General features: G+C 38.5%; 1 protein-coding gene across 1 annotated transcript in view; it reads right to left on the bottom strand.

The window, feature by feature from the left end:
* The window catches only part of slc1a7b (solute carrier family 1 member 7b), a 59058-nt gene extending 39734 nt beyond the window's left edge, over positions 1 to 19324 (bottom strand). Inside the window, exons 1-2 of the mRNA XM_063890458.1 lie at positions 19184 to 19324; positions 2224 to 2303 (exon numbers count right to left, since the gene is read on the bottom strand). Of these exons, the coding sequence (XP_063746528.1) occupies positions 2224 to 2303; positions 19184 to 19324 (221 nt within the window). The remainder of the gene's footprint in view (positions 1 to 2223; positions 2304 to 19183) is intronic.
* Between the last annotated feature and the right edge of the window lie 4115 nt (positions 19325 to 23439).

Genomic DNA, 23439 nt, shown 5'->3' with positions numbered 1-23439 from the left:
TACTTTTTTGATAACTTCATTTTTGAAAATGGTGACAGCCCTAATGTTATACACTAATTAAACAAAAGGATCTATTTAACAGAGTAGCCCAGTTTAGAGCCTACTGGCAGTATCAATCCAGTTGAACAAGCAACAAATAAATGTATGCGTACAATTAACATGGACATTATTTTAGTGTAAAAAATGTCAGTGTAAAATGTAACATTCACAGGTATTTTGTTATTGCCTTTCCTTATCTCTAAGCATGCAGTTTCCACTTCACCCTGCTCTGAACCTTCAGATTTGGAATATACAGCCGCAGAAAATATCCACTCTTTTTTCTTAAATCTTTTTCTCTACATGTATGGCAGCCATTCCAGTTTGTGTTGAATTCCAACACAGAGAAAAAAATGCCAGTAGTTTATAGAATACAATAAAAAAAATAATAATTTAACTCAAAAGTTGTACCTATAAAAACCGATAATGCTGAAGTGGTCTCTTAATTTCTTCCGCGGCCGTATACATACATACATACAGTGGGGCAAAAAAGTATTTAGTCAGCCACCAATTGTGCAAGTTCTCCCATTTAAAAAGATGAGAGAGGCCTGTAATTTTTATCACAGGTACACTCAACTATGAGAGACAGAATGAGAAAAAAAAATCCAGAAAATCACATTGTCTGATTTTTAAAGAATTTATTTTCAAATGATTGTGGAAAATAAGTATTTGGTCAATAACAAAAGTTCATCTCAATACTTTGTTATATACCCTTTGTTGGCAATGACAGAGGTCAAACGTTTTCTGTAAGTCTTCACAAGGTTTTCACACACTGTTGTATTTTGGCCCATTCCTCCATGCAGATCTCCTCTAAAGCAGTGATGTTTTGGGGCTGTCGCTGGGCAACACAGACTTTCAACTCCCTCCAAAGATTTTCTATGGGGTTGAGATCTGGAGACTGGCTAGGCCACTCCAGGACCTTGAAATGCTTCTTACGAAGCCACTCCTTCGTTGCCCTGGCGGTGTGTTTGGGATCATTGTCATGCTGAAAGACCCAGCCACGCTTCATCTTCAGTGCCCTTGCTGATGGAAGGAGGTTTTCACTCAAAATCTCACGATACATGGCCCCATTCATTCTTTCCTCTACACGGATCAGTCGTCCTGGTCCCTTTGCAGAAAAACAGCCCCAAAGCATGATGTTTCCACCCCCATGCTTCACAGTAGGTATGGTGTTCTTTGGATGCAACTCTGCATTCTTTCTCCTCCAAACACGACGAGTTGAGTTTTTACCAAAAAGTTCTATTTTGGTTTCATCTGACCATATGACATTCTCCCAATCCTCTTCTGGATCATCCAAATGCCCTCTAGCAAACTTCAGACGGGCCTGGACATGTACTGGCTTAAGCAGGGGGACACGTCTGGAACTGCAGGATTTAAGTCCCTGGCGGCGTAGTGTGTTACTGATGGTAGCCTCTGTTACTTTGGTCCCAGCTCTCTGCAGGTCATTCATTAGGTCCCCCCGTGTGGTTCTGGGATTTTTGCTCACCGTTCTTGTGATCATTTTGACCCCACGGGGTGAGATCTTGCGTGGAGCCCCAGATCGAGGGAGATTAGCAGTGGTCTTGTATGTCTTCCATTTTCTAATAATTGCTCCCACAGTTGATTTCTTCACACCAAGCTGCTTACCTATTGCAGATTCAGTTTTCCCAGCCTGGTGCAGGTCTACAATTTAGTCTCTGGTCTCCTTTGACAGCTCTTTGGTCTTGGCCATAGTGGAGTTTGGAGTATGACTGTTTGAGGTTGTGGACAGGTGTCTTTTATACAGATAACGAGTTCAAAAAGGTGCCATTAATACAGGTAACGAGTGGAGGACAGAGGAGCCTCTTAAAGAAGAAGTTACAGGTCTGTGAGAGCCAGAAATCTTGCTTGTTTGTAGGTGACCAAATACTTATTTTACCGAGGAATTTACCAATTAATTCATTAAAAATCCTACAATGTGATTTCCTGGATTGTTTCCCACATTCTGTCTCTCATAGTTGAAGTGTACCTATGATGAAAATTACAGGCCTCTCTCATCTTTTTAAATGGGAGAACTTGCACAATTGGTGGCTGACTAAATACTTTTTTTCCCCACTGTACATAGAGTGCCACAACTGAGAGAATATGTCACTGAAGACTCCTTATGTGCTCATCCAAAGGGTGATGGGGTTAGTGGAGTAATGAAGTGCAGGAGGCGGATGTTAGTACCTGGACACGACGAGCGGCAGAATCAGCATCTTCAGCATCCTCATCAGCAGCTCTCCAGGAAACTGGAAGTACTTCACCTCCTGTCAGGAGGGAAAAAAACACATTATGTTCAGACATGATTTGAGGAAAAGCATTAGCAAGCTAGTTAAAAGCAAGTAGATGTTGTTCAAAAAATAATGAATAGGTACACAACCTTGTTAGCAAGCCTGGAGCAGTGGCGGTGCAGAAAATGAGATTTGACTGCAACATTATTAAGAGTCTATTTTTCTCTAGCAAATCAAATGTATGATTAAAGATGACCCCTTACTTGGCCACAACATGATGCAACATCACGTTTTGGCCATAAAATGCTACAGGCATTAATATAATATAGTGTTTTTCATTCTTCAGTTCAGGAAGCAGTGCAGTATATTGACTTTTACTCTCCCAGTGGGGCCAAAAATGCATTTGAAATGTTCCTGATCAGCCAAACATGAAAGGGTGCTTTGAATTCTTTTCACTCTATAGATGTGAGCTGTTGTTATTACATTAGAATGCATTTTATTGAGCTTATGCTTTTCCAAAGCGGCTGACATACACTTCAATAGCGCATGCCTATAGTAGCAATTAGCAATAGCTTTCTTGCCCAAGGACACTTCAACATGTAGTCTGCAGAGGAGATGGGATTGAACCCATGAACAGCAGCTATGTACATAAGCTTTGTTGGTAATACTTCCACCCTAAAACACTGATCTGTCCCCTCCATTTACAAAAATAAATATACATATTCTTTTTTTTTTAATCACCACCTAGATGCCACGTCTCCAAGGTGTTGTAACTGTGTTGCGGACTGATCACTATGGGCGATAGCCGTGATTGTAAAACACATAGTAAAACAAATAGTAAATATCGTGAAAATAATTTGTCTCAGTTTCGTCCCCCCCATTTCAAAAATCTCCCCTGCGCACCTGCAATATGGTGACAAAATCTGTACAGTCAGACACACACAGACTCACAAGGTAAAAACAACACAAGCATCTTTGTGGGTGCTAGTAATACAAATTGCCTCTCGCCTGATCAGAAGATACATCACAATGAGAGACATCTTCACAAACACCCAGTCATTAGATGCATTTTTTATTAATAAACTGATGAACTTTAATGACTGAATCATTATAGGGACTGGTCCTTCCCAGCAATACATTATATTGAGTAAATCTAACTAAACACAATTACTTTGATTTAGCTATAAACAGCACACCCCTAAAACAGGGGACTTTACATCTAGTGTTACGATCAGCCGGAAAAATCTGGCAGAGACAGGAACTGTAAACTGGGTTACAGTTAAACTTCGACACAATTAACAAAAGTACAGTTGCATACCGCATTGCCCCCTTATGTATATCCCTTAAAATAATGTGATGTGGGCCGCCGGAGAGCTCAGTGGTTAGAGCTGGCGGCCCGTGTGCGGTCACCGCTCCCTAGTAAACCTGCTCAATTCTCAAGCCTCCCTTCTGTCTCCCGCTTTTCACAAGATATTTAATAAAGACCCTCTGGCTCGAAATATAATGTATGTCGTAGCCCAGTTTTACACTTCTATAGTATGTGCAAGAAGAACACAAGAGAAACATATTTCAAAGATATTTGATTTAAAACAAATATGTTGATGCTCTTAACAAATAACTCATAAAACAATGCGATAAACATAAAATCATTTATATGTAATTTTGGACCTAATCAAGAGACTAAACAGCATATTGTTTTGAGATCACACCCCTTTCAACTTTCTATTCCCCCCTACCTCCAGGGCTATTCAGTTGGAGCCATAAAGTGGAAGGGGGGGTAATGGAGACCCACTTTAGATTGATTTTTGCATGATTGCAACGCTCTCATGTCGTCGCAATCGGTGCACAGACGGACAGACAGAAATGTAAAAATCAGGCGGAGTATTCAAACCTCCGCTGCGGTATTTCATGCTGCAGTGTGAGCACATTTTGCCATGAAGACACACACAGACTTACAAAGTGAAAACAAAAGCAGCATCACAGTTGCAGATGGACAACTAGTGCATTCACATATAGTAAATAAAATGCAGATTTGGAATATTGCTAATATACAGTACCTTCTTTAAGATAACAGCGTTAATAATATAATTGAACTAGAAAGCCTTTTGTAAAACCTTCTGTAATGTCTGTTTTCTAGCAGTGCTCCGCTGATATTTATGCCTTTGTTCCTATACCATCTTTTTTGCCTTCAACAGCTAAATTGGAATTTAATTTCATTCTGCAATGAAGTCCACATTTAATCACGATACACATGAAGCGATTTCTTGTTTTCCTCTGGATAAATCAATATAATTATACACCGATTAACAACAATAAAAATGTCTCTTCTGCTCTGCCTGATGTTGACAGCGCAGTCAGCCAATATTCATTATCTTTGGTAATGCAAAAAACACTGCATATAGACAGGTTCAGTATTCGGCATGAAATCCTGTTGAAATTATATATCTTTACATTGTCTACCTATTCTTGTCATGTGATAGCATTTAGACATTTCTAAAAAGACATCCATTCTGTGGTCCAGTAGGTGGTCCACTTTGTAGTTTACTCTGTCTTCTTCAGGTCATCTGTAAAACCTTTTGTGCTTCTGGAAAAATTGTGTGTTTTTCTGTTGTTCTGGTCCCCGCAGCCAACAGATGTGAGCTTTTTCCCCTCTGGAAAATCTGACTAACAATGTCAATCATAAATCAGGAAACCCTTTCCTACAGATAGTTTGACTCACTTGTGCTCCGAAGGCAATGGATCATTGTTTTAACTGCATGATCTATTTATTTATTAGATGTCGTATTCCAGTGCAATATCTATAAATGCCTATATATTAAGTCATATGCGAATGTGCATTTGTCCTTTTTTCATTCTCTCTTTTTATTATACTGTTACAAACGGCAGTGTCATGTTGTTGGAATTTTGTTGTTAGTACATTTTTGTGTCATTGACGTTGAAGGGTGTGTAAGTGTGTGTTCGACATATTGAAAACATACAACTGTGCAATTGATAAAGGAAAAAATATATAAATCATTTCATGAAAATAAGTTATTAAATTATTATCTTAACATGCACATTGTATCTGATGCCGTGCACACATTCTCACTACTAATGTATTACAGATTTGTTGATGATCTCTGCCGTTTTACTGCAAGAAATCCCTTCCCACTCACTTTTAGACCACCAAAGGAAGTAACAAGAACCTATGGTGATAATGACACCCTGACAAGGATGTGCTTTGCTAGAGATGTTTGCATAGGTGGAAGCAATGTTTTCTGGAAATGGATTATTGGTTTTTACATGTCCAAGGAGTAAAAGCAAAGCAAAGGGAGAGATTCGGCTAAACACAGATGGGAAAACTGCATTTGAAACGAACAGGCTAGAAGCCATGAAATAACTAACTTCATGTTCCAAGACCCCAGAGTTATGGTTGACAGTTTGGCAGAAGTGTTCCGGTTTCACAGGCTTTCTGTGTATTTGTTGCAGTGTCCACCGTGCTAAGCTCTGGCCTCTATCCAGTGCATCAGTGGACAGCTGTTCTCTATGAGCTGATGTTCCCTCCCCCACAGCCAGACCTCATCTCTCCGCTCAGTCAACATCACCTTGGCAGTGTGTTAAGAATTTGAAAAGCTTCTTCCTTCCCAAGTCATCCGTGGTTACACTGCGGTTTAGAATATTTGCCACGTGATTCAATGTTTGATCCTGTACTTTGAGGTTTAGTCTCCACAGACTTCAACACATTGTCAGGCGCACCCATTAAAAATATTTTAAGGCCAGTGAATGTGTTTTTTCAGCTCTGGAAAAAGTCAAGAGGCCGCTTCAGCGTCATCAGTTTCTCTGGTTTTACAATGTTCTTCTTTGAGTTGAATTTTTTTTTTTTTTACGTTTTTTTTGTATTCTATAAACTACTGACAACATTTCTCTGTGTTGGAATTCAACAGACACTGGAATGGCTGCCATACATGTAAGGATACAGATACATGTGCATGTCCTTTCGAATATGTGAACAATAGAGTTATGAACCTACGTAAGCAGTTAGCCATAATCTACGTTACATACTGTACTTAACTTGATAAAATTGTAAATCATTGGTTTAAACCAAACCATGATCCTTTCTTAAACCTTAATATTGATGCGTGTAACATGTTTAAAACTCACACTTTACCACGCTAAGGTACAGTCAATCATGTGACATCTGGGAGTCTTTGGTAAACAACCTATTCTGTTGCTAGCTTCTGAGGACGTGTTGCCATACAGTAGCAAACCAAGCTGCAGAAAAACCTTTAGTCTCACAATTTAATGACATATCTTAGAAATGATCTCCACATACATACAACTAAATGGCACTTGCAATTACCTCTGTGGGAAATGTATTTCACTTGAGTTGTGTGTGTTGTAAACTAAATTTGAATTTTCTTTCATAGGTTTTAAAGTTGCAAATTGCCATATTTTCCCTGACAGCGCACTTCACTGTCTTCTTAGAACATTATGCCACCATCTTATCTCTGAGCTTCAAAAAAGTTTTTAAGAAACTGTATGCAAAACCAGAAACTAGTGTATAAAAATAACTTCAGTATATATTGACCATCTGTAAATTATGAACAGTTTTTGCACCAGGTTATATACTTTACCTTCAAGTGAGTTTAAACATTAATATGACTTGGAAGAAAAATACGTAGGTCCTCGGCGGTATGAACCTACAGAGAATTATCAGCCTACTCTGCTGATCCCCTCAACTGGAGTTTCTGTAACTCTCAGCAGCTCTGAACACACTGAGCACGATGAGTCAGTGACTGAGTGAAAGAGCAGCAGCTTCCATTTTGACAGTTTTCACTTCATGTTCATACAGTACCGGTTCTAGGAGCAACCAGAATGGATACAGAAAGAGTTTAATTAGTGTGTATCACATTTTACAAACCAAATCAAAATAACACTACATTGCATTATAAATTAAATTGATTGGACTCTATACAATATAGACTGAGTCTGTCTGTGATGTCACCAATACTTTTCTGTGATGGTTAGGGTTAATGTGGTGGCTCTGATCGTTGCCATCTTGGCAGGGACGCCATTGTTTAAATCCCATTGCATCCAAAAACAGCCATTGTTGGTTTAGTCACTTCACGTGTCCACGCCCCTAATAAACCGTAAGTTTACTCCTTAATATAATTAAAATGGGTGAGTAATATAAAAAAATTCAACCCATAAATAATCGCTATGCTGACCCATTATAGAAGCAAAACAAGATGTTAGAAGCAAGTTGTTTTGAATGAAGGGTTTCCTCTCTGTGTCTTCTCACACAAACCTAAACAAATCATATTGCAGCCAGTAGTCCCTAACAGGATACTGATTGGTCCAAGCACTGGCTGGGCGGACTTTAACGCATTACTTGAAGCCTGACAAGATATACAGTATTCTTGATCCCCAGATTCTGGTTTAAGCTGTTAATGTTACGAGACTCAAGCTGCCGTGAAATGTTAACCTCAACTATGATCATGTCAAATCTGAATTTTTTATACCATCTCACGATAAACTAATTGAAAAAGTTTGTAGCATTGAAACTGAACATTTGACAATCCAAGGAACTGGGTTTGGGTTTGGAGGAGTCTTCTGAGAAGGATTCCTTCTGAGCATTCTGAACATGTCTATCAAAAACATTCACAGAGGACTGAATGGAGCCAAAGTCAGAAAAATTACTTTTAAAAAAAACGCTGCAGAACAGTTTCACAGATAGGTCGGGCAATCAAGGGAGAAAATGGAAGTTGTAACGGATCTGTGATCCAACTAAACTGACCACTGAACCTAATTTCAAAGTAAATTGTAGGATAATGTGTGGATAACACTTCTTATGCATCACCCATCCAGAAGCAGGAAAAAACACACTGAGATTAGTGCTCTAAATATAAAAGATATTTCTACATACATTACATTGTTACATTGCCTTTGTTTTCCTATAGAAGGGACAAGGGGACAAAGCCTGGTTTTTGTTCATGTCTTCCGCCCTGCTTCAAAAAGATAGCAGTGTTAGGCTTACTGTCCTCCATTTTTTCCGACCAAAACATAGTCTTTATTTTCAAATGTGATAATCTGGGGTATCATGTCCTTGTTGGACTGGAAGCCTGCAATTGTCACAATCACTGTTGTAGTATTACAACATGATATTAAAGCTATGTTATATCTTATTAAAAGCTTGGATTAAGTAAGCATTACTTGGCGATCTGACCCTACAGTAGGAAATCTTTGTTGTTTACTGCTGCTGGTGGGATGAGCAAAAAGCTCATGTAAAAAGCGATGTAATTAATTAAAAAAAAGTTGTGTTTTGTTAAGAGCAGAGAGTGTGAGGTTAGGGCTTTCAGGGGAGAGAGGAGGACGGTGGGTTGAGGGGCTGCAGGGCGAGGCGGGTGCATAATGACAGCTAAAGAGCTTTTCTGTTGGGCATTAAGCAGAGAGAGCTTAGTTTGCAGTATAAGAGCAGGATCAGAGGAGGTTTGTCTCGGCTCTGCTCATCTTGCACTCATGCGTATGGGTCGTTGTGTATTTGCCTGCGTGTGTGTGTGTGTTGGTATGACGTTTGTGCTACAAGTGCAGCTGTTTTCAAAGGACCAGTTGACAGGGCTGCTGCAGTGTGTGTTTTTACCAGCTCAGCGTGACACAGAATGAGATGAGACACCAGAATGAAACATAGCTGCAGCATTGGTACAGAATAAACAAGTTCTACTCATAACATGACATTCATTTTTCATTTTCCATCCATCCATTATGCAGAATCAGATTAAGAAGTACTTTATTTATCTTCAGGGGGATATTCGCCTTCACCTAGACCAGAGTGTCCAAACTTTTTTCACTGAGGGCCACATGCAGAAAAATATATGGAGAGCTGGGCCACTTATAGAGGTGAATGTTGCCTCATAAGTGAAGTTGTAAGTTAGCAAAACAAATCAAATGTAGGTGAATAATGAGCGATACTTTCAAATGGTTTAAGGAAAAAACAGCCTACATCTCATCTGTCTTTAGGGTTTCATTTATTGTGTTGGCAGCTCATTCCTTAAAACAGAAACCTCAGATTGCTGATAATAAGAGTAAATATGAAGGTTCAATTTCAAGCTTGTTATAGAAATAAGTTATTGGGTTTTTTGATCAACTAAGATTTGTTAAAAAATATTTTAAATTATTAATGTATTTTAACATATATATTTGAGAAGTACAATACAAGACAAGCAAAAGTTTAAATTATGGGCCATATTGCATTATACTTTTAGAATTTGCTGAGGGCCCCCGGGCCGTAGTTTGGACACCCCTGATCTAGACTATAAATATATACAAACATAGAACAATTATAGTTTGAATAGATTGAAGCTGCCTCCAAAATGAGTCTGTGCCTTTGCTGAACGGCAGCCATCCTGACCAGAAACACAAAGCAAAACAGTATAACAGTAGCCAGTGTTGTAAAGTTCTTTTGTACATTTACTCAAGTATAGTATAGAATTGTGAAGTGATGACATGTTATGGTAGGCCAGTTATAAAGCATCTCACAGAGTCCTTCGATAAAAATAAATTAGATTTTGCCTGTGACTCTGGAATATTGCAGAAAAGATGGGGCAAACACATGTTTGTGATACTTATATGTTTTGTTCAGTATGATAATCTTCACAAATGAACTCCACGAGGAGCAGAAAGCTAACATAGGCTATTATCCAGCTACATCGCAGTCACATGGCTGCACATCCCTACCGCTAAGCTAAAGCAGGTTAATGTGCCGCGTGATGAAGTTTAGATGTTGCCTTTAATTTGACAACAACGACTAGGTATTTAAGTGCCGTATTTTGTTTCGTAGAACAAAAGATGAACAATTATCAAGCCTATGTTACCAACACACACTCTATATCAATAATATTTTAGGTTTTCTCATTAAATGGATTTTGAGACGATAATACATTCAAATCTGTTGTGAAATAGTCATTACTATAGCATCAATGAGCATACCAGAAAACATCACATTAAGACAAAATAAACAGAGATAACTAACGAGGTACAACGATTTATGATTGAGCAGCAGACAACCCATGGTGTCCTCTTGCGTAGAGGCTGAAATACCCACCATACTTACAGTATATCTCCATCATAAATACGCCTGACACCAACGATCTATGGTAAGGTCATTTAAGCTAGTTTGCACATCTTTATCTGTGGCCCACCTATGCTCCCTATTTTCTCTGGTTAGATTATGTATAAAAGTTGCCTATCTTTGATACGTCTTTTATAATAAAAATAATTCTCATAATGTTGTAGTGAAGAACCTGCACCCCTGTGCCAGCAAAGGAGAATGTTAACCATCTCATCGTGTCTCTCGAAGCTTATGCTCAGATATATTTTGGGAGCAAACATTGTACTTTTTTTCCAAAGCATTTCTCTAGTATTTTTTTCACATGATAATTCAGATAAAGAACACATGGACTGGTTGGACAAACTTATAAAATATTCTCAATTGCTAGCTTAAACCAGGGTTGCCAACTTTGGGTACCTGGCTGGGGTGAGATTTTAATATCATGGGTTTAATGACACATATGCGTACTGAGATTGAGAGTGAAAGCGTTTGTCACACGCCAGATGCGTGAGATTTGGCAACCCTTGCTTAAACTACCCAACAGTCTACAGAGCAACTCAACCAACCTCAAAAATGCTTACATATGTTTTACATTTTACATATTCAAGGGGTTTTGTATAGGATACAGTATATCAGTTCTATGGAGACCATGACACCCATATAAAAGATGGCGCCGCAGACATAAACAACAACACAACGTCAGAGCTTCGAGAAAACAAAGCCGTCTAACGGTCACTTAGACATGATTTTTAAAATATTTTTTGAGTAAATGTTCCGTTTTAGATTAACAGGAATATTGTTTTCTGGCATCACTTTAACAGTTTACAGGAAAATCTGCCCTTTGGTGTGAGGGCGTAGGCCAAAAGTAAGGGCGCAGCGCCCCTGTTACACGTTTTTGACAAAACCCTGATAATATCCTAAACTATACTGCCTAATGTGTATTTGTTTCTCTAAAGTAGATTTTATTAGAGCATTTTAATCATGTGGTATTGCTGCTTTTAGCCAAGTAAATGATTTGAATAGTTATTTCAATACTGACTGTAGTAAGACATTCGGAGCCTTGTTTAAGTCAACCTACTAATTCTACTGCTGCTGCTGCTGCTTATGTAATCCGTGTTATAAACCTCTGACACACTTTATGCAGCACCACCAAGAGAAGCATTCAGTAACATCTGACTTTTAAGTAAATATAGGTTTCAGGAACACTTCCTTTTGGGTTTTAAATGAAGTGAAGCTAAGATAACACCAGCTCTAGTCAAAACCATTCTGATATGACATCAGTTTACCCTGAATATACCTAAATTACCTTTTACGAACAACAGAACATCTGGTGCAGAGCAACACTACTGAAATTGTTCATTGTACAATTTGCAATTCCAATTTATTTCCAAACATTTGCCAAAATATTGTCTCTAGAATATAATAAATAAAAACATCCATTGGTTGGTTTACTTACCAGTGCATTATTATTGATTTTTGGGTCTTTGTAATATGGAATTTAATATTTGGAATAGAGCAGGATATACTCAACTATGAACTTGTTGCACAATTTCAAGCCTAAAGCATCAGAGAGGCTATACTGTATCCTGTTTCAGTTCTCCACCAAAACTCTCTTGGACTGAATGCAAGGTGTTTGTTAGAAAGCGTTTCAGGATGTTGGTTTGTATGCCTGTCTATCTGTCAGCAGTACTGCGTAACACTTCTGAAAGGGTGTACCTTGGGCCAAGCAAAGAACCAATTACATTTTGATGTGGATTTCATAACACAGGGCGAATAAATCCATTATCTTACACTTATGTAAACAGCCTTGGCGGAGGTCTATGCATGTTCCTGTCATTTTGTGTTGTGCTGCACACCCATCTAGCTCCATTGGCTATGAATTACCTTCATCCACTGATAAAAAACTATGAAATGGTCTGATTAAAAAGCCTGTAAGTGATGATTATTGTAATATATTAAAAGTCGATTTCCAAGGTTGCATAAGGATCAAAATAACATAAGCACATGAACATTAAACACCCCAGAGCTGCAGAGTGGAAGCAACATTTGAATTAGTTCAACAGTAAATTACCAATGAAGCCATGTGAACAAACTGCAGATGGAGGCCAGTCATGTTGAGCTGAAACAATTAGTCCAAACATTTTAGGGGATGTAACACACTACAGGAAACCCCCAAAAGCATTATAGGACCTCTTTAAAGTTATTCCACAGCAGGATGCCTGGTGACAGAAACACATACAGGACATGATGTCCATTTGTGTAGTCTAAAGCAAATCATATTTTCTCATTTACCTTAAAAAAGAATGTCTCACTCTTTTTTTAAATAAAGAAAGCTTTAGCAAAATCCAAAACATTCACGGAAAGAGTCTGCAGCTTTTCTAGCTGGTAAACAAACACACAGATAGATTTTTTTATTTCAAATCAACGCAAAAGTTGAAATGCAGCCTTAACTGTGCTGCCATGTGGTGGGTTATGCTCCCCAAGTGAGTGCACTGTTTGTAAATGCAGCTCCAGGACTGACAGCCCCCCTAATCAGGGCCTGTTCTATAATGCACCTGTTGGTAGTTGTTCATTCTGACAGGCCCTGTCCTTTGATTCGGTTGAGTTGGTGATTCAGGTGGGCAGTTTAATTAATCACATGCATAAGTTGTCTTCAGTTGTTGTTTGTCCCTGCTTACCTGATGATTGGCCTGTTTACCAGAAAGTAAGACCCCATACCTTCTCCATACCTTCTGGGGTGAGTTTGTCCAGATCGGACCCCAAAAAATGTGTTTGGAGAGATGCCAGTTCACATCCTGGGCACTGCCGAGGTGCTATTGATCAAGGCACCAAACGCCCACTGCTCCAGCCAGACTGCATGGTGCATGTGTGTGTGTATTAAAAAGTGTGTGGAGGTCAACATTTTAATGAGTTTACATTCCATAGACTAGCTGCCGACAATAGCAGAGGATGTAATTGAGGTATTTTATGTATGCTAATGTAAGCACCTGAGCACCAACGTAATGCACATGCAGTTTTGAGCACTCGCTGGGAAGCATATCTTTCAACAAAGAGGTTTGGAGTATGAGATAAGCCGGAGAATGAGAGCAGCGAGAGTGGTAGTGCAGTAACTTTTCTTCACCTTTCTGTTAAAGAGGGGGCTGAGCATGAATGCACAGCTTTCAATCTACCGCTCCATCTTCAGGGGGTGGCTGAACCTTCTAGCATTTTTATTTTTGAACAAGTCTTTGACCCTTATATTAAAAAAATGTTTCTTATTTTATTACGTACACTTTCAGTACACTGTGGGAGCGTCTTAGGACAGAGGCTGATAATACATACTCAGTTTGAACTGTGAAGTCCACTGAGACAAATGTAGAATTTGTGATATTGAGCTATATAAATAAACTTTCATTGATTGATTGATTGATTGGCTGTATCATTGCCTTGTCGATACCTATTTGCAGGGGTTATCGGTCTTATATCTCCTAAGCCATTTCATTTGGTAACAGATCCCCCCCTTTAAACAACAGAAAGTTGTCATTATTTGCACATATGTAATTTAGGTATGTCGACTTTCAGTGCAACATTTTCAAGACCAGTTCTAAAGCTACATGCAGTTTTAGTGCAATATTGCGCCTTCAGACAACTGGTGGTGACTGAAGATATCTTAATAGTTTTCTGTGTTTTACTTTACTTGCCTGAATTTTTTTTGAAGAATGCCCCAGAAGCATGTGGGACACGTTCTGTAGCTAGGGCTGAACATTACATTTTTGTCCTCTCTTCATTAATGCTTGACTTTGTCAAATCGACGAATTCAATAGAAGTGCAATTTTACAAAATGGTAAGAGCATGTTTGTGCCGTAAAATCATTACCAGACAGCGAAATGAGAACGAAATGCCATCCTCGATCGACATGCAGCCTCATTGTTAACTTGCCATACGTGCCACCCTCCCTCTCCACCCTCCCTCTCCACCCTCCCTCTCCATCCTCCTTCTCCATCCTCTAGTAGCAGATAATGTGTTCTCTATCCTGCCTGACTTATTGATTTACTTTTATCTGACAGTTGTGAAAGTTTAGTAACCTCCGCCGGATGAAGCTGAGCTGCGTTCAGGCTCTGCAGCACATTTCTCCGCTCCAGTCCACAAGGTATTATGCTTCTCTGCTGTTGTCCCTATCTCTGTGTGTGTGTGTGTGTGTGTGTGTGTGTGTGTGTGTGTGTGTGTGTGTGTGTGTGTGTGTGTGTGTGTGTGTGTGTGTGTGTGTGTGTGTGTGTGTGTGTGTGTGTGTGTGTGTGTGTGTGTGTGTGTGTGTGTGTGTGTGTGTGTGTAGTGTATGTGTGTCTGTGTGTCAGCGTGTGTGTGTTCCCTCCTCTAATGCTCTGTTGAGACACAACAACAAACATGTGGAGAATGTCATTTAAAATAACAATCTGCTACCAGCAGTGATACTGGGCTAATCTACACCGGATGGGCAGACATTGAAATGTCATCAAGGGCAGGTAAGATTATGGGGAGTTGAAGCTCCAAGAGAACCGCTGAGGAGCAGCTGCAATGTATTCTCTGTAGCTGTGGCCGTGAGTTAACTTTGAAATGTTCCCCCATAGAGTGGTGCAGTGATAAATGTGGGTTTAGCAGGATAATCTGAATACACGATTACATCAATTTGTGATTTATGAAGTGTGAATGCAGTTGGTTAATGTAATGGTATAAACCAGCTACATCACGGACGCACAGATGCGCATCATTATGGCTAAGCTAAAATCAAACTAGAAGCTTTGGACATTCACGAGTGGAATATATCTACTAACGTATTTTATGTTGTGAAACATAATGTGCAAATCTCTTCAGCTTGTGTTAACCATTGACCTTTATTACAGAGGCTTTTACTCCTAGACGAGGGAACCAGAAATGGTTAAACGCTCATTCTTTCCGGGTTTCGGTTCTGATTCTGAGTGACATTTTGAGACTCATTACCGTAAAAGATTTTTATAGTACCTCAAAAGTTATTTATAACCACTTTACCAAAAGAATCTCCAACACCATGACTGCTTTTAGAGAGCTACTGCTCAGACTCTATTGTCTGCTAATACCTGTCTGTGTCATACAGCCTGTTTAAATTACTGTTATGTTGGTACTGAGACAAAATAACACCAACAGATGTTGTTTAGTTGGCAAGGGTTTAAGATCTCGGTTTGGAAAACATCTTGTTTTTTGGGTGGAAGGATTCAAAACTAATTCTGAATTAACTTCCTTCCAGATGGTTTATCTAAATGCTATATGGAATACATTGTGTGATGAGGTTTACCATCAATACATAACATTGTTGGCTAAAACAAAATTAGCCTTGTGTCCCCGATATTGTATAACTCATTAATCTCAGATTCAATATGCAAAAAGCACTGTTTAGAAAATGCATAATACAAAGTTTTGTGTTTTTTTCACTCGCTGCTGAAATCTAATGCACGTTTCTTGTGCCTGTGCATTCATTGCATGTCACCGAGTCTTCACAATCTACTATCTTAATATCTGTGAGTTATTTCAATAGCGATATTCCTTATTTACGCTCATTTTAATATGTTGACGTTCCAAATTAGCATTTCGGGGGATTGGCTTTGCAACGAGGCCTGAAGGGACAGGTGGGCAGTCTTTCCAGCTCGGTGACTTCTGTGCTACATTTAGTGACTACATTACTTTTGGTTACTTCCATTACAAAACAGTTGGCAACACTGTGATTTTATCCATTTTTTAAATTCTAGTTTACTCTTACTGCCTTCTCCAATGATTCCTGCCTCAGCTCTAAACTTATAATTGCAAATCCAACAAAATATAAAAGAAAGGTATAAAAAACTACGTAGAGGTATATAAATGTGTAGATGTGTATGTTACAATTGCCACTAAGTGTTGGTAACATGTTTAATGTCCAACTGTAATGTGCCATTTTACACTCACAATAAATCCCTGTTGTCTGAGGCAGCAACACTCTTTGTAAAGTTCTATAGAACCAATAATGTCAAGATGGCATCTGTTAAATTTCAGTATTCACTTATAGTATAATCTGCCAAATTGGCCTATACTTTATATACTACATTTATATTTTAACAACAGCATTTATTAGGAACATCCCCCTTTTAATTTGTCTTGAAATCATTATTATTTTTACTTTTTATATTATTTTATAGCTATATATCTCATTGTATTTATTAATCTTGTCTCATGTCTTCCCTTATTTTACTGAGATGGTAATGTTATCTGTTTTTTATTTATTTCATTGTCATCTTTTTCATGCCATTTTTACCTCCTTTTGTTTCTTGAATTGTTATATTATGTTTTTATGCGAGTGCGCAAAAAGGTTTAAATGTTTGACCTTAAATTCATTTGTTTTCAGTCTTAAATTGTGTGCCATGTTTAAGCACTTTGAACTGATAAGTGATATACAAATAAAGCTTTATTATTATTTTATTTCATTTTTTAAAACTTATTTTATTAAACTCTGCTGCATGCCAACATTCATTGCACAGTTTTAAATTAATATTCTCCTTTTTATTTGGGCTAATCCTTTAACATTTTGCTGCTGCACCTTGTACTTTGTCCTCAGTAAGAAATTGGTTTCATTTGATCTGACTTTACTAATGCCACACACACACACACACACACACACACGCACACACACACGCAGAGACAAAGCTCAGGTCTCTATAGATGGTCTGAACATAAAGGTCTGTGCCTCCTGTGTACTCTGCCCTCACACAGACAGGCACTCTTATTTGATGTACAATTAGAGAAAGCAATTCATTGATTGGATTGTAATCCCCCTATTGTGAGAGTAAAGGATCCAACGGCTATTTTTAGGCCTATTTGAGAATTTGACAGGGCTTTAGCCAGAGGGCTGATGGGAGAGAAAAGGCTGAATTTTGTTTATGGAGCGCCTCCATAAAGCTGCTTGTCTGTATTTAGAGCAATGTGCTGAATCTGTGACATGTATTAACGTCAGTGTATTTACAGTAAGCTTGTGTGCTAGTTTTTAGCCTGGATTTGTGCAATGATGTTTTTTTTACAAACACACATGAAACACCAATTGGAGCCACTTTCATCAGAACAAGTATTGCCACTTTTAGGTACTTCCCCTTTGAAACACTTGAAAAATAGCTTGATTTTGAAAGATATTTTGGTGTTGATACATGAAAATAAAACTTATTTCACTGGAATAAATCAAAGTTCTCTTTATATTTTAAAGTGGGAGATGTAAACACAAAGAGGGACTTGTGTTCTGAAAGGCATTGACATGAAAATATTCTTAATTATTTAGTTCAATGTTGAAGCCTCATATTAACCCCAGAGTGGAATTTATTTTAAATAATGATTTTGAGAGATTTTAAAAAGGGATTCCTTAACGACAGTAGCTGACAGGTGTCAACCGCCACATCACTTCCATTAGGAGAAACCCACCAACTGTCACTGAAAACATACCTCAAATGTACGTTAGACCAAAAGCTAGCTAGCTAATGTAGCTAACCTAGTAATATAAAATGTACTGACAAACTCCCAAATAAAATAAAAAACAGACGACATGTGACTCTGCCAACAGTGACAGTTGGCCAACTTTATAATCCTCGAACGTCAACAAGCCTTCTGGTCCCAGCTGTGTGCATCACTTTTTAGTGTCCCTCTTTCCGTTTTGTTTTGAGCTTCTTTCAGCGTTATTTAAATTCCAGCGTTTGGTTAATGGCGCACTTTTAGTAAACGCTGCGCATGTTTCGTCAAGTTGGTGAACATTTTTCTTCATTTGCTTGTGTTTTAGCATATTTTTGTTTTTATATTTACATCGTTTTTGAAGCCGCAGCGCTTTTTATCCTGATGGTACTGTTTCTGGCCATTGAAACGTATTTGCACCTGTCGGCCATCGTACTTAACAACCAAAAAGGACAGGTCGAAACATTTTACACATGTGTATGGAAGAATGGATTTAACACAGAAAGGTATATGACGTGAACACTGACTGAAATATTCAACCCAAGAATGTAATGTTTCTTACACTTGCCCAAATATACAAGATGGAAATATTCAAACTCGTAAAAAACTTTAGGATCTTCACAATAATTGAAATCAAATTCATTAGATTTTTATCTGTTTTTTTTGTTTTTAATGTAGACTGAGTAAAGTTAATACTTGTTATACTGTTACATACTAGTTTTGTGCAGTGGTTCCGAACCTTAAGTTAAGGACAAATCAGAGTTTTAAATGGGTTGGAGAGAAGAGAAATAATGTTTGCAACAAAAGTGTATACTAGTTATTTTGATTTTTTCCTAATGAGTTTTCTTTTTTGTGAATTATTGGAGAAGTTGACCTATTTGGGCTCTATAAAGTTAAATGAAACTATGTGGGAAAGTTGGGGGCGAAACATCTCTCTAATTTAACTGACAGCATTTCATAGACATCTTCTGATTCCGATCTGAAAGGGAGGCCAACAAACAGCCTGGTCTCCTAAAAACAGCTTTTTACAATTACTCTTTTTTTTCAAGCTCTTATGCAATCTATTGAAACTAATATGCAGTGCTGTAGGTTCTTCCAACAATACAAAATTAAAATAAACAATGATTTGCTTTTGGAACATTATACTTGAATTATGGTGCAGCGCTAAACCATGCAGATAATGACTTGAAGCACAGAGGTCAGCACTGATTTGCGGCCTAGCGTCAGAGTGAAATCACGCATAATAATGCAATAAATCAGGAGGATAAATGAGGGGAGTGTAATAGTCCACAGATGTGTGAAAGACGAGGGGAAGATGCTTGATCATCTTCTGCCTGCATGACGTCACATCAGGTCAAAGGGTGGCATACACACTGACCTGCTCTGTGAGGCGCTTTGTACGCAGGAAGAATCCTAAAAGACACCCAATGATGACCGCCAGCACCGACATGATGAGGAGCCCATTCTGTTTGCAGACGTTCTTCACCCTCAACCACACTGCGTCCAAAGCCACGGCCATCGTGAGTCAGCTTTCCTGCGTCCTATCAGCAACCCATGAATGGACCCAACACCGAGTCTAAGATCAAGTTGTGGCGATGAAAACACAAGCAAAAACAAAAACACTCCAAGGCCGGGTGGGACGGTTTTTGAAATATCCACTCCTCTGTGATGTTTTAAAGCATCTTTGGGCTCAGCATCCCTCTCGTCCTCTTGCTATAGCAATCTGCACTAAGCTAAGAAGATCCACTCACTTTCCACGCATCCCCTCCCACCCAGCTCCACCCATCATCAGCCGCCCACCGCCGGGGGGGGGGGGGGGGGGACAGCTGGCAACCATGTCCCTGGGGGTTAACATCACCAATCCTGTTAGTGTGCTATACTGTATTAAACAGGTCTGAAGCTGGATTAAAGATACAAGCACAATTTGACAAGGTTAGCAGAGTGGAGCCACCACACAGGCCTTCTGAACCCCCCATACTGAAACAGAACCACCTCTAAAAAAAGAATTTACAAGGCTAATGAATTGCTTTATGAAACACGTATTACGCATAGACGATGTTTTAAAGTTCCCTCATTACCCTCTTTTTCAACAATATATTCCAGGTCTCAGATATATACAGACAACTCTGATCTGTTTGGCTGAAATACCATACAGATCATTGTAGCATGCCATAAACCCCTCTGTTTCCTAAGGGCTGATTCTGGGTCTGTAGCTTTAAATGCTAATGAGCGGCAGGCCATGCCCCTCTGTGAGATTATTGGTTATTGAAAACATCACAAAGTGGCCAAAATCCGATCTTATTTTCAGACAGGTTTTTATATAAATGGATCAGGACAAAAAGAGAGAGAACCTTTTGTCCTTTAACTTGCAAATCCCTTAACACAGAGGGGACACATATTTATTTATGAAAGACGTGATAATATAATCAGTGGTGACCTGATATAGTGGAATATTTCCCAATTCAAAGTAAGAAGCCTCATTCGACGGATGTTCTCAAAGGGTGAGGGTTGCTAAATGTGATTTTAAATAGGATTGCTTGGTGACTCCCAATAATTCATTCCATGGTCGTCACAGCAGTATCTAAATGGCGATCAGTATGCAAAGAAAACCAATCATGATTCAACAATTATAAGCAAGACCAGACCAAAAAGATTTTTCAATTCTTAATTGGGATTAATTAAGTTTAACCATGTTTTTATGAGTCTTGAATAACCCACAGAGATGTTCTCCCTCAGTGGTATAATAGAACTATTAATGCTTGTTTTTTTTAAAACTCTCTTTAATAGTATAAACGGTCTGAGAAAAACACTGTACAGTTTGTGCCGAACTCTAAACATCATACAAACAAAGGCATAGCTGAAGAACATGGTGAAGCATTTAACAGCTAAAGAGACAGATATCTTTGGTGTGGAGTGGGTGGAGAACAAACCATAGCTTAATTTGAGCAAATATTGTAAATAGATATTGGTAATGTTGCTCAACATCAACAAATTATCCAAAGCAACATAACAAGTTGAGATAAGGTTAGCAAGCCGGCTAAAGCTGCATTCACACAATGCACTGTGACTGTGTTTCTATGGAGAGAGCGGAGCCGCCCGACTTGGAGGAAACGATAGCCTTTGTGTTGTTGCGCACCGGTCAAAATAGTCTAAACTTTAAGTTCATTAATCGCTGACCTTTCGACCCTTTCGATGTGCAATCAATTAGATAATAGCTAATGTAGCTGGGGATGTAGCCATAGAAACAGGAGATATAACCATAGAAACAATACATGTCAAAAAGGGGCTATTTTAGGCTCAAAAAATAAGTGTCGAGTATAAAGATGTTATACAAGGATGGCATCTTCATGTCATTTGATCAGGTTAGACTGGAATTTTCTTTGCCAGCTCATAATTTTTTCAGATACTTACAAGTCAGGCATTTTGTACGGAATGACTTTACTCAATTTCCTTCACTACCACCAAAATCACCGCTTGATTAGATCCTTGAAACCCCGTCTGAGGTGAGGGGGACAATATCAAGACTATACACAAATATATTTGTTATGGAAGGTTCTTCCCTTTCCATCATAAAAGAAAACTGGGAAAAGGATATGAATACAAATATATCTGAGGATCACTGGGATAGCATAATTCAAAGAATTCCCTCTTCCTCCATTTGTGCGAGACATAGCCTTATTGAGTTTAAAATTGTACATAGGCTTCATATGTCCAAGGTTAAACTATCCAAAATCTTTCCAGGGGTAAGTCCTATGTGTGATAGGTGTAAGCAAGCACCTGCCACTCTTTATCATACATTCTGGTCATGCTCTAGTTTAACAGCATTTTGGTCCTCAATATTCGAGGTATATTCAGCAATTTCAGGTTTCACTATTCATCCTTGTCCTTTTATTGGAATTTTTGGTGTACCAATGGAGGATCTTCCTCTACGAAAGCCACAATTAAATGGTATGGCCTACTCCTCCCTCCTAGCGAGGCGGCTCATTCTTTTACACTGGAAAAGTGACCGCCCGCCTTCGTTTGGTAGATGGATCTGTGATGTTCTGTTTTTCCTTAAGATTGAAAAACTGAGATACACACTGAATAGATCAATGGGGAAATTTGATGTAGCATGGCGTCCATTTATTTCTTATGTAGAACAGCTGACGGTGCCACTTGGCTCTGACTGAGATGTGAAGTAATTGGGTAATCACTGTGGAAGTTTTTTTTGGGGTTTTTTTTTAAAATTATTTTTATATATATATTTTTCTGTTGCTGTGTTTGTGCTGTTGTGTGATTGTGTGTATCTATATTTGATAATTTGTTGTTATTTTTGTCTCAATTTCTTATATGTTGTCTCAAGGGCTTGTTTATGTCTATGTTTAAAACCTCAATAAAAATACATTAACTAAAAAAAAAAGGTGCTGTTTTCATTGCAAGTTTTGTTTTTGGCAATAATGTCATTTTTAGAAGACAGACAGCAAGAAGTCTTTCTATGAATGAGAAAATAATAATATTACATAGTTGTGTGTTACTGCCCGACATCGTTTACATCTCATGTGTGTTCTTCGTCCTTTTAAGAACTTTAACTTTGTTTAGACTGCACATTAGTAAGTTTAGTGTAAACTTTATGTGCCATGTTTAGCTCAACAGCTAAGTCTCACACCTTATGTGAAGAAAATGATTCATATAAAGTAAAATTCCACCAATCGATGCATATACATACATATCTATTTAACTCAAATCTTCAGTGTTTAAAAATAATACTTGTTTTTTACTTCTAATATACATTATTCTGGTTGAATTGACTTAATACAAATCTCCCAAGGTTACCAACTACAAAGCCCAATGTAAAATAAATGCCACTGTGGTACATTCATATGCATTTTGGCTTCCCCAGGAAAGATGAAAAAGTAAATGTTGTGTCCGTTTAATATTTGCATTCGAGTAAGCGAATGCAAATATTAAACGAGGGACTATGTCTTGTCAGAAAGGCAAGGACAGAGCACAGCTTTACATCTCCCGACCTGCCTTACGAGAGGAAATTGTCTGCCAATAGAATTATGAAATGATATAGAGGTTCTTTGTGTTTCTTTGAATGCTCACTGAACCCACTCACCTTCAGCATCTTTTACTTTAGTCCCCCTCCCATGCATTCAAAAGGGATGCCCAATATGTTCTCTATCTCTTGTGTTTTGCTTAGTATTAACATTTGCTCCACTGAAAAATTGGGTGAATGTTGTTGTGTATTAAATCTGGTGATATACAAAGGTAGATACTCTCTGAGGTCATAGGTTGGGTAAGAGGAATGTTGGGTGGTAGGAGAGTGAAAAACAACATCTGGAATATGTTAGGGGTCCCCTATAAACTGACCTAGGTCACCTTAGTGGGGCACACATTGTTATTGACTACCTCATGTCAGCACACACACACATTGGATGCGCACACTCATTTTCTTCTATAAATGGCATGTACTAAGACAGTTCGGGGGACTTCCACAATTGGCTCTAGGAACCTCGTTTTGCCCGTGTTGGTGTATTATACTATGCTGTTGTAATAAACCTTATTATATACAAGCTGGTGTCTCCGGAGACTTCTTCATATCTTCATAAACATCGCTACAAGATATACATCAGATTTGGCGTCACGAACTTG

This window comes from Eleginops maclovinus, chromosome 9 (genome assembly GCF_036324505.1).
Source record: "Eleginops maclovinus isolate JMC-PN-2008 ecotype Puerto Natales chromosome 9, JC_Emac_rtc_rv5, whole genome shotgun sequence".
NCBI classification, from domain to species: domain Eukaryota; kingdom Metazoa; phylum Chordata; class Actinopteri; order Perciformes; family Eleginopidae; genus Eleginops; species Eleginops maclovinus.
Note: the sequence above shows the minus strand (reverse complement) of the source record. Positions and strands in the feature narration are given on the sequence as shown.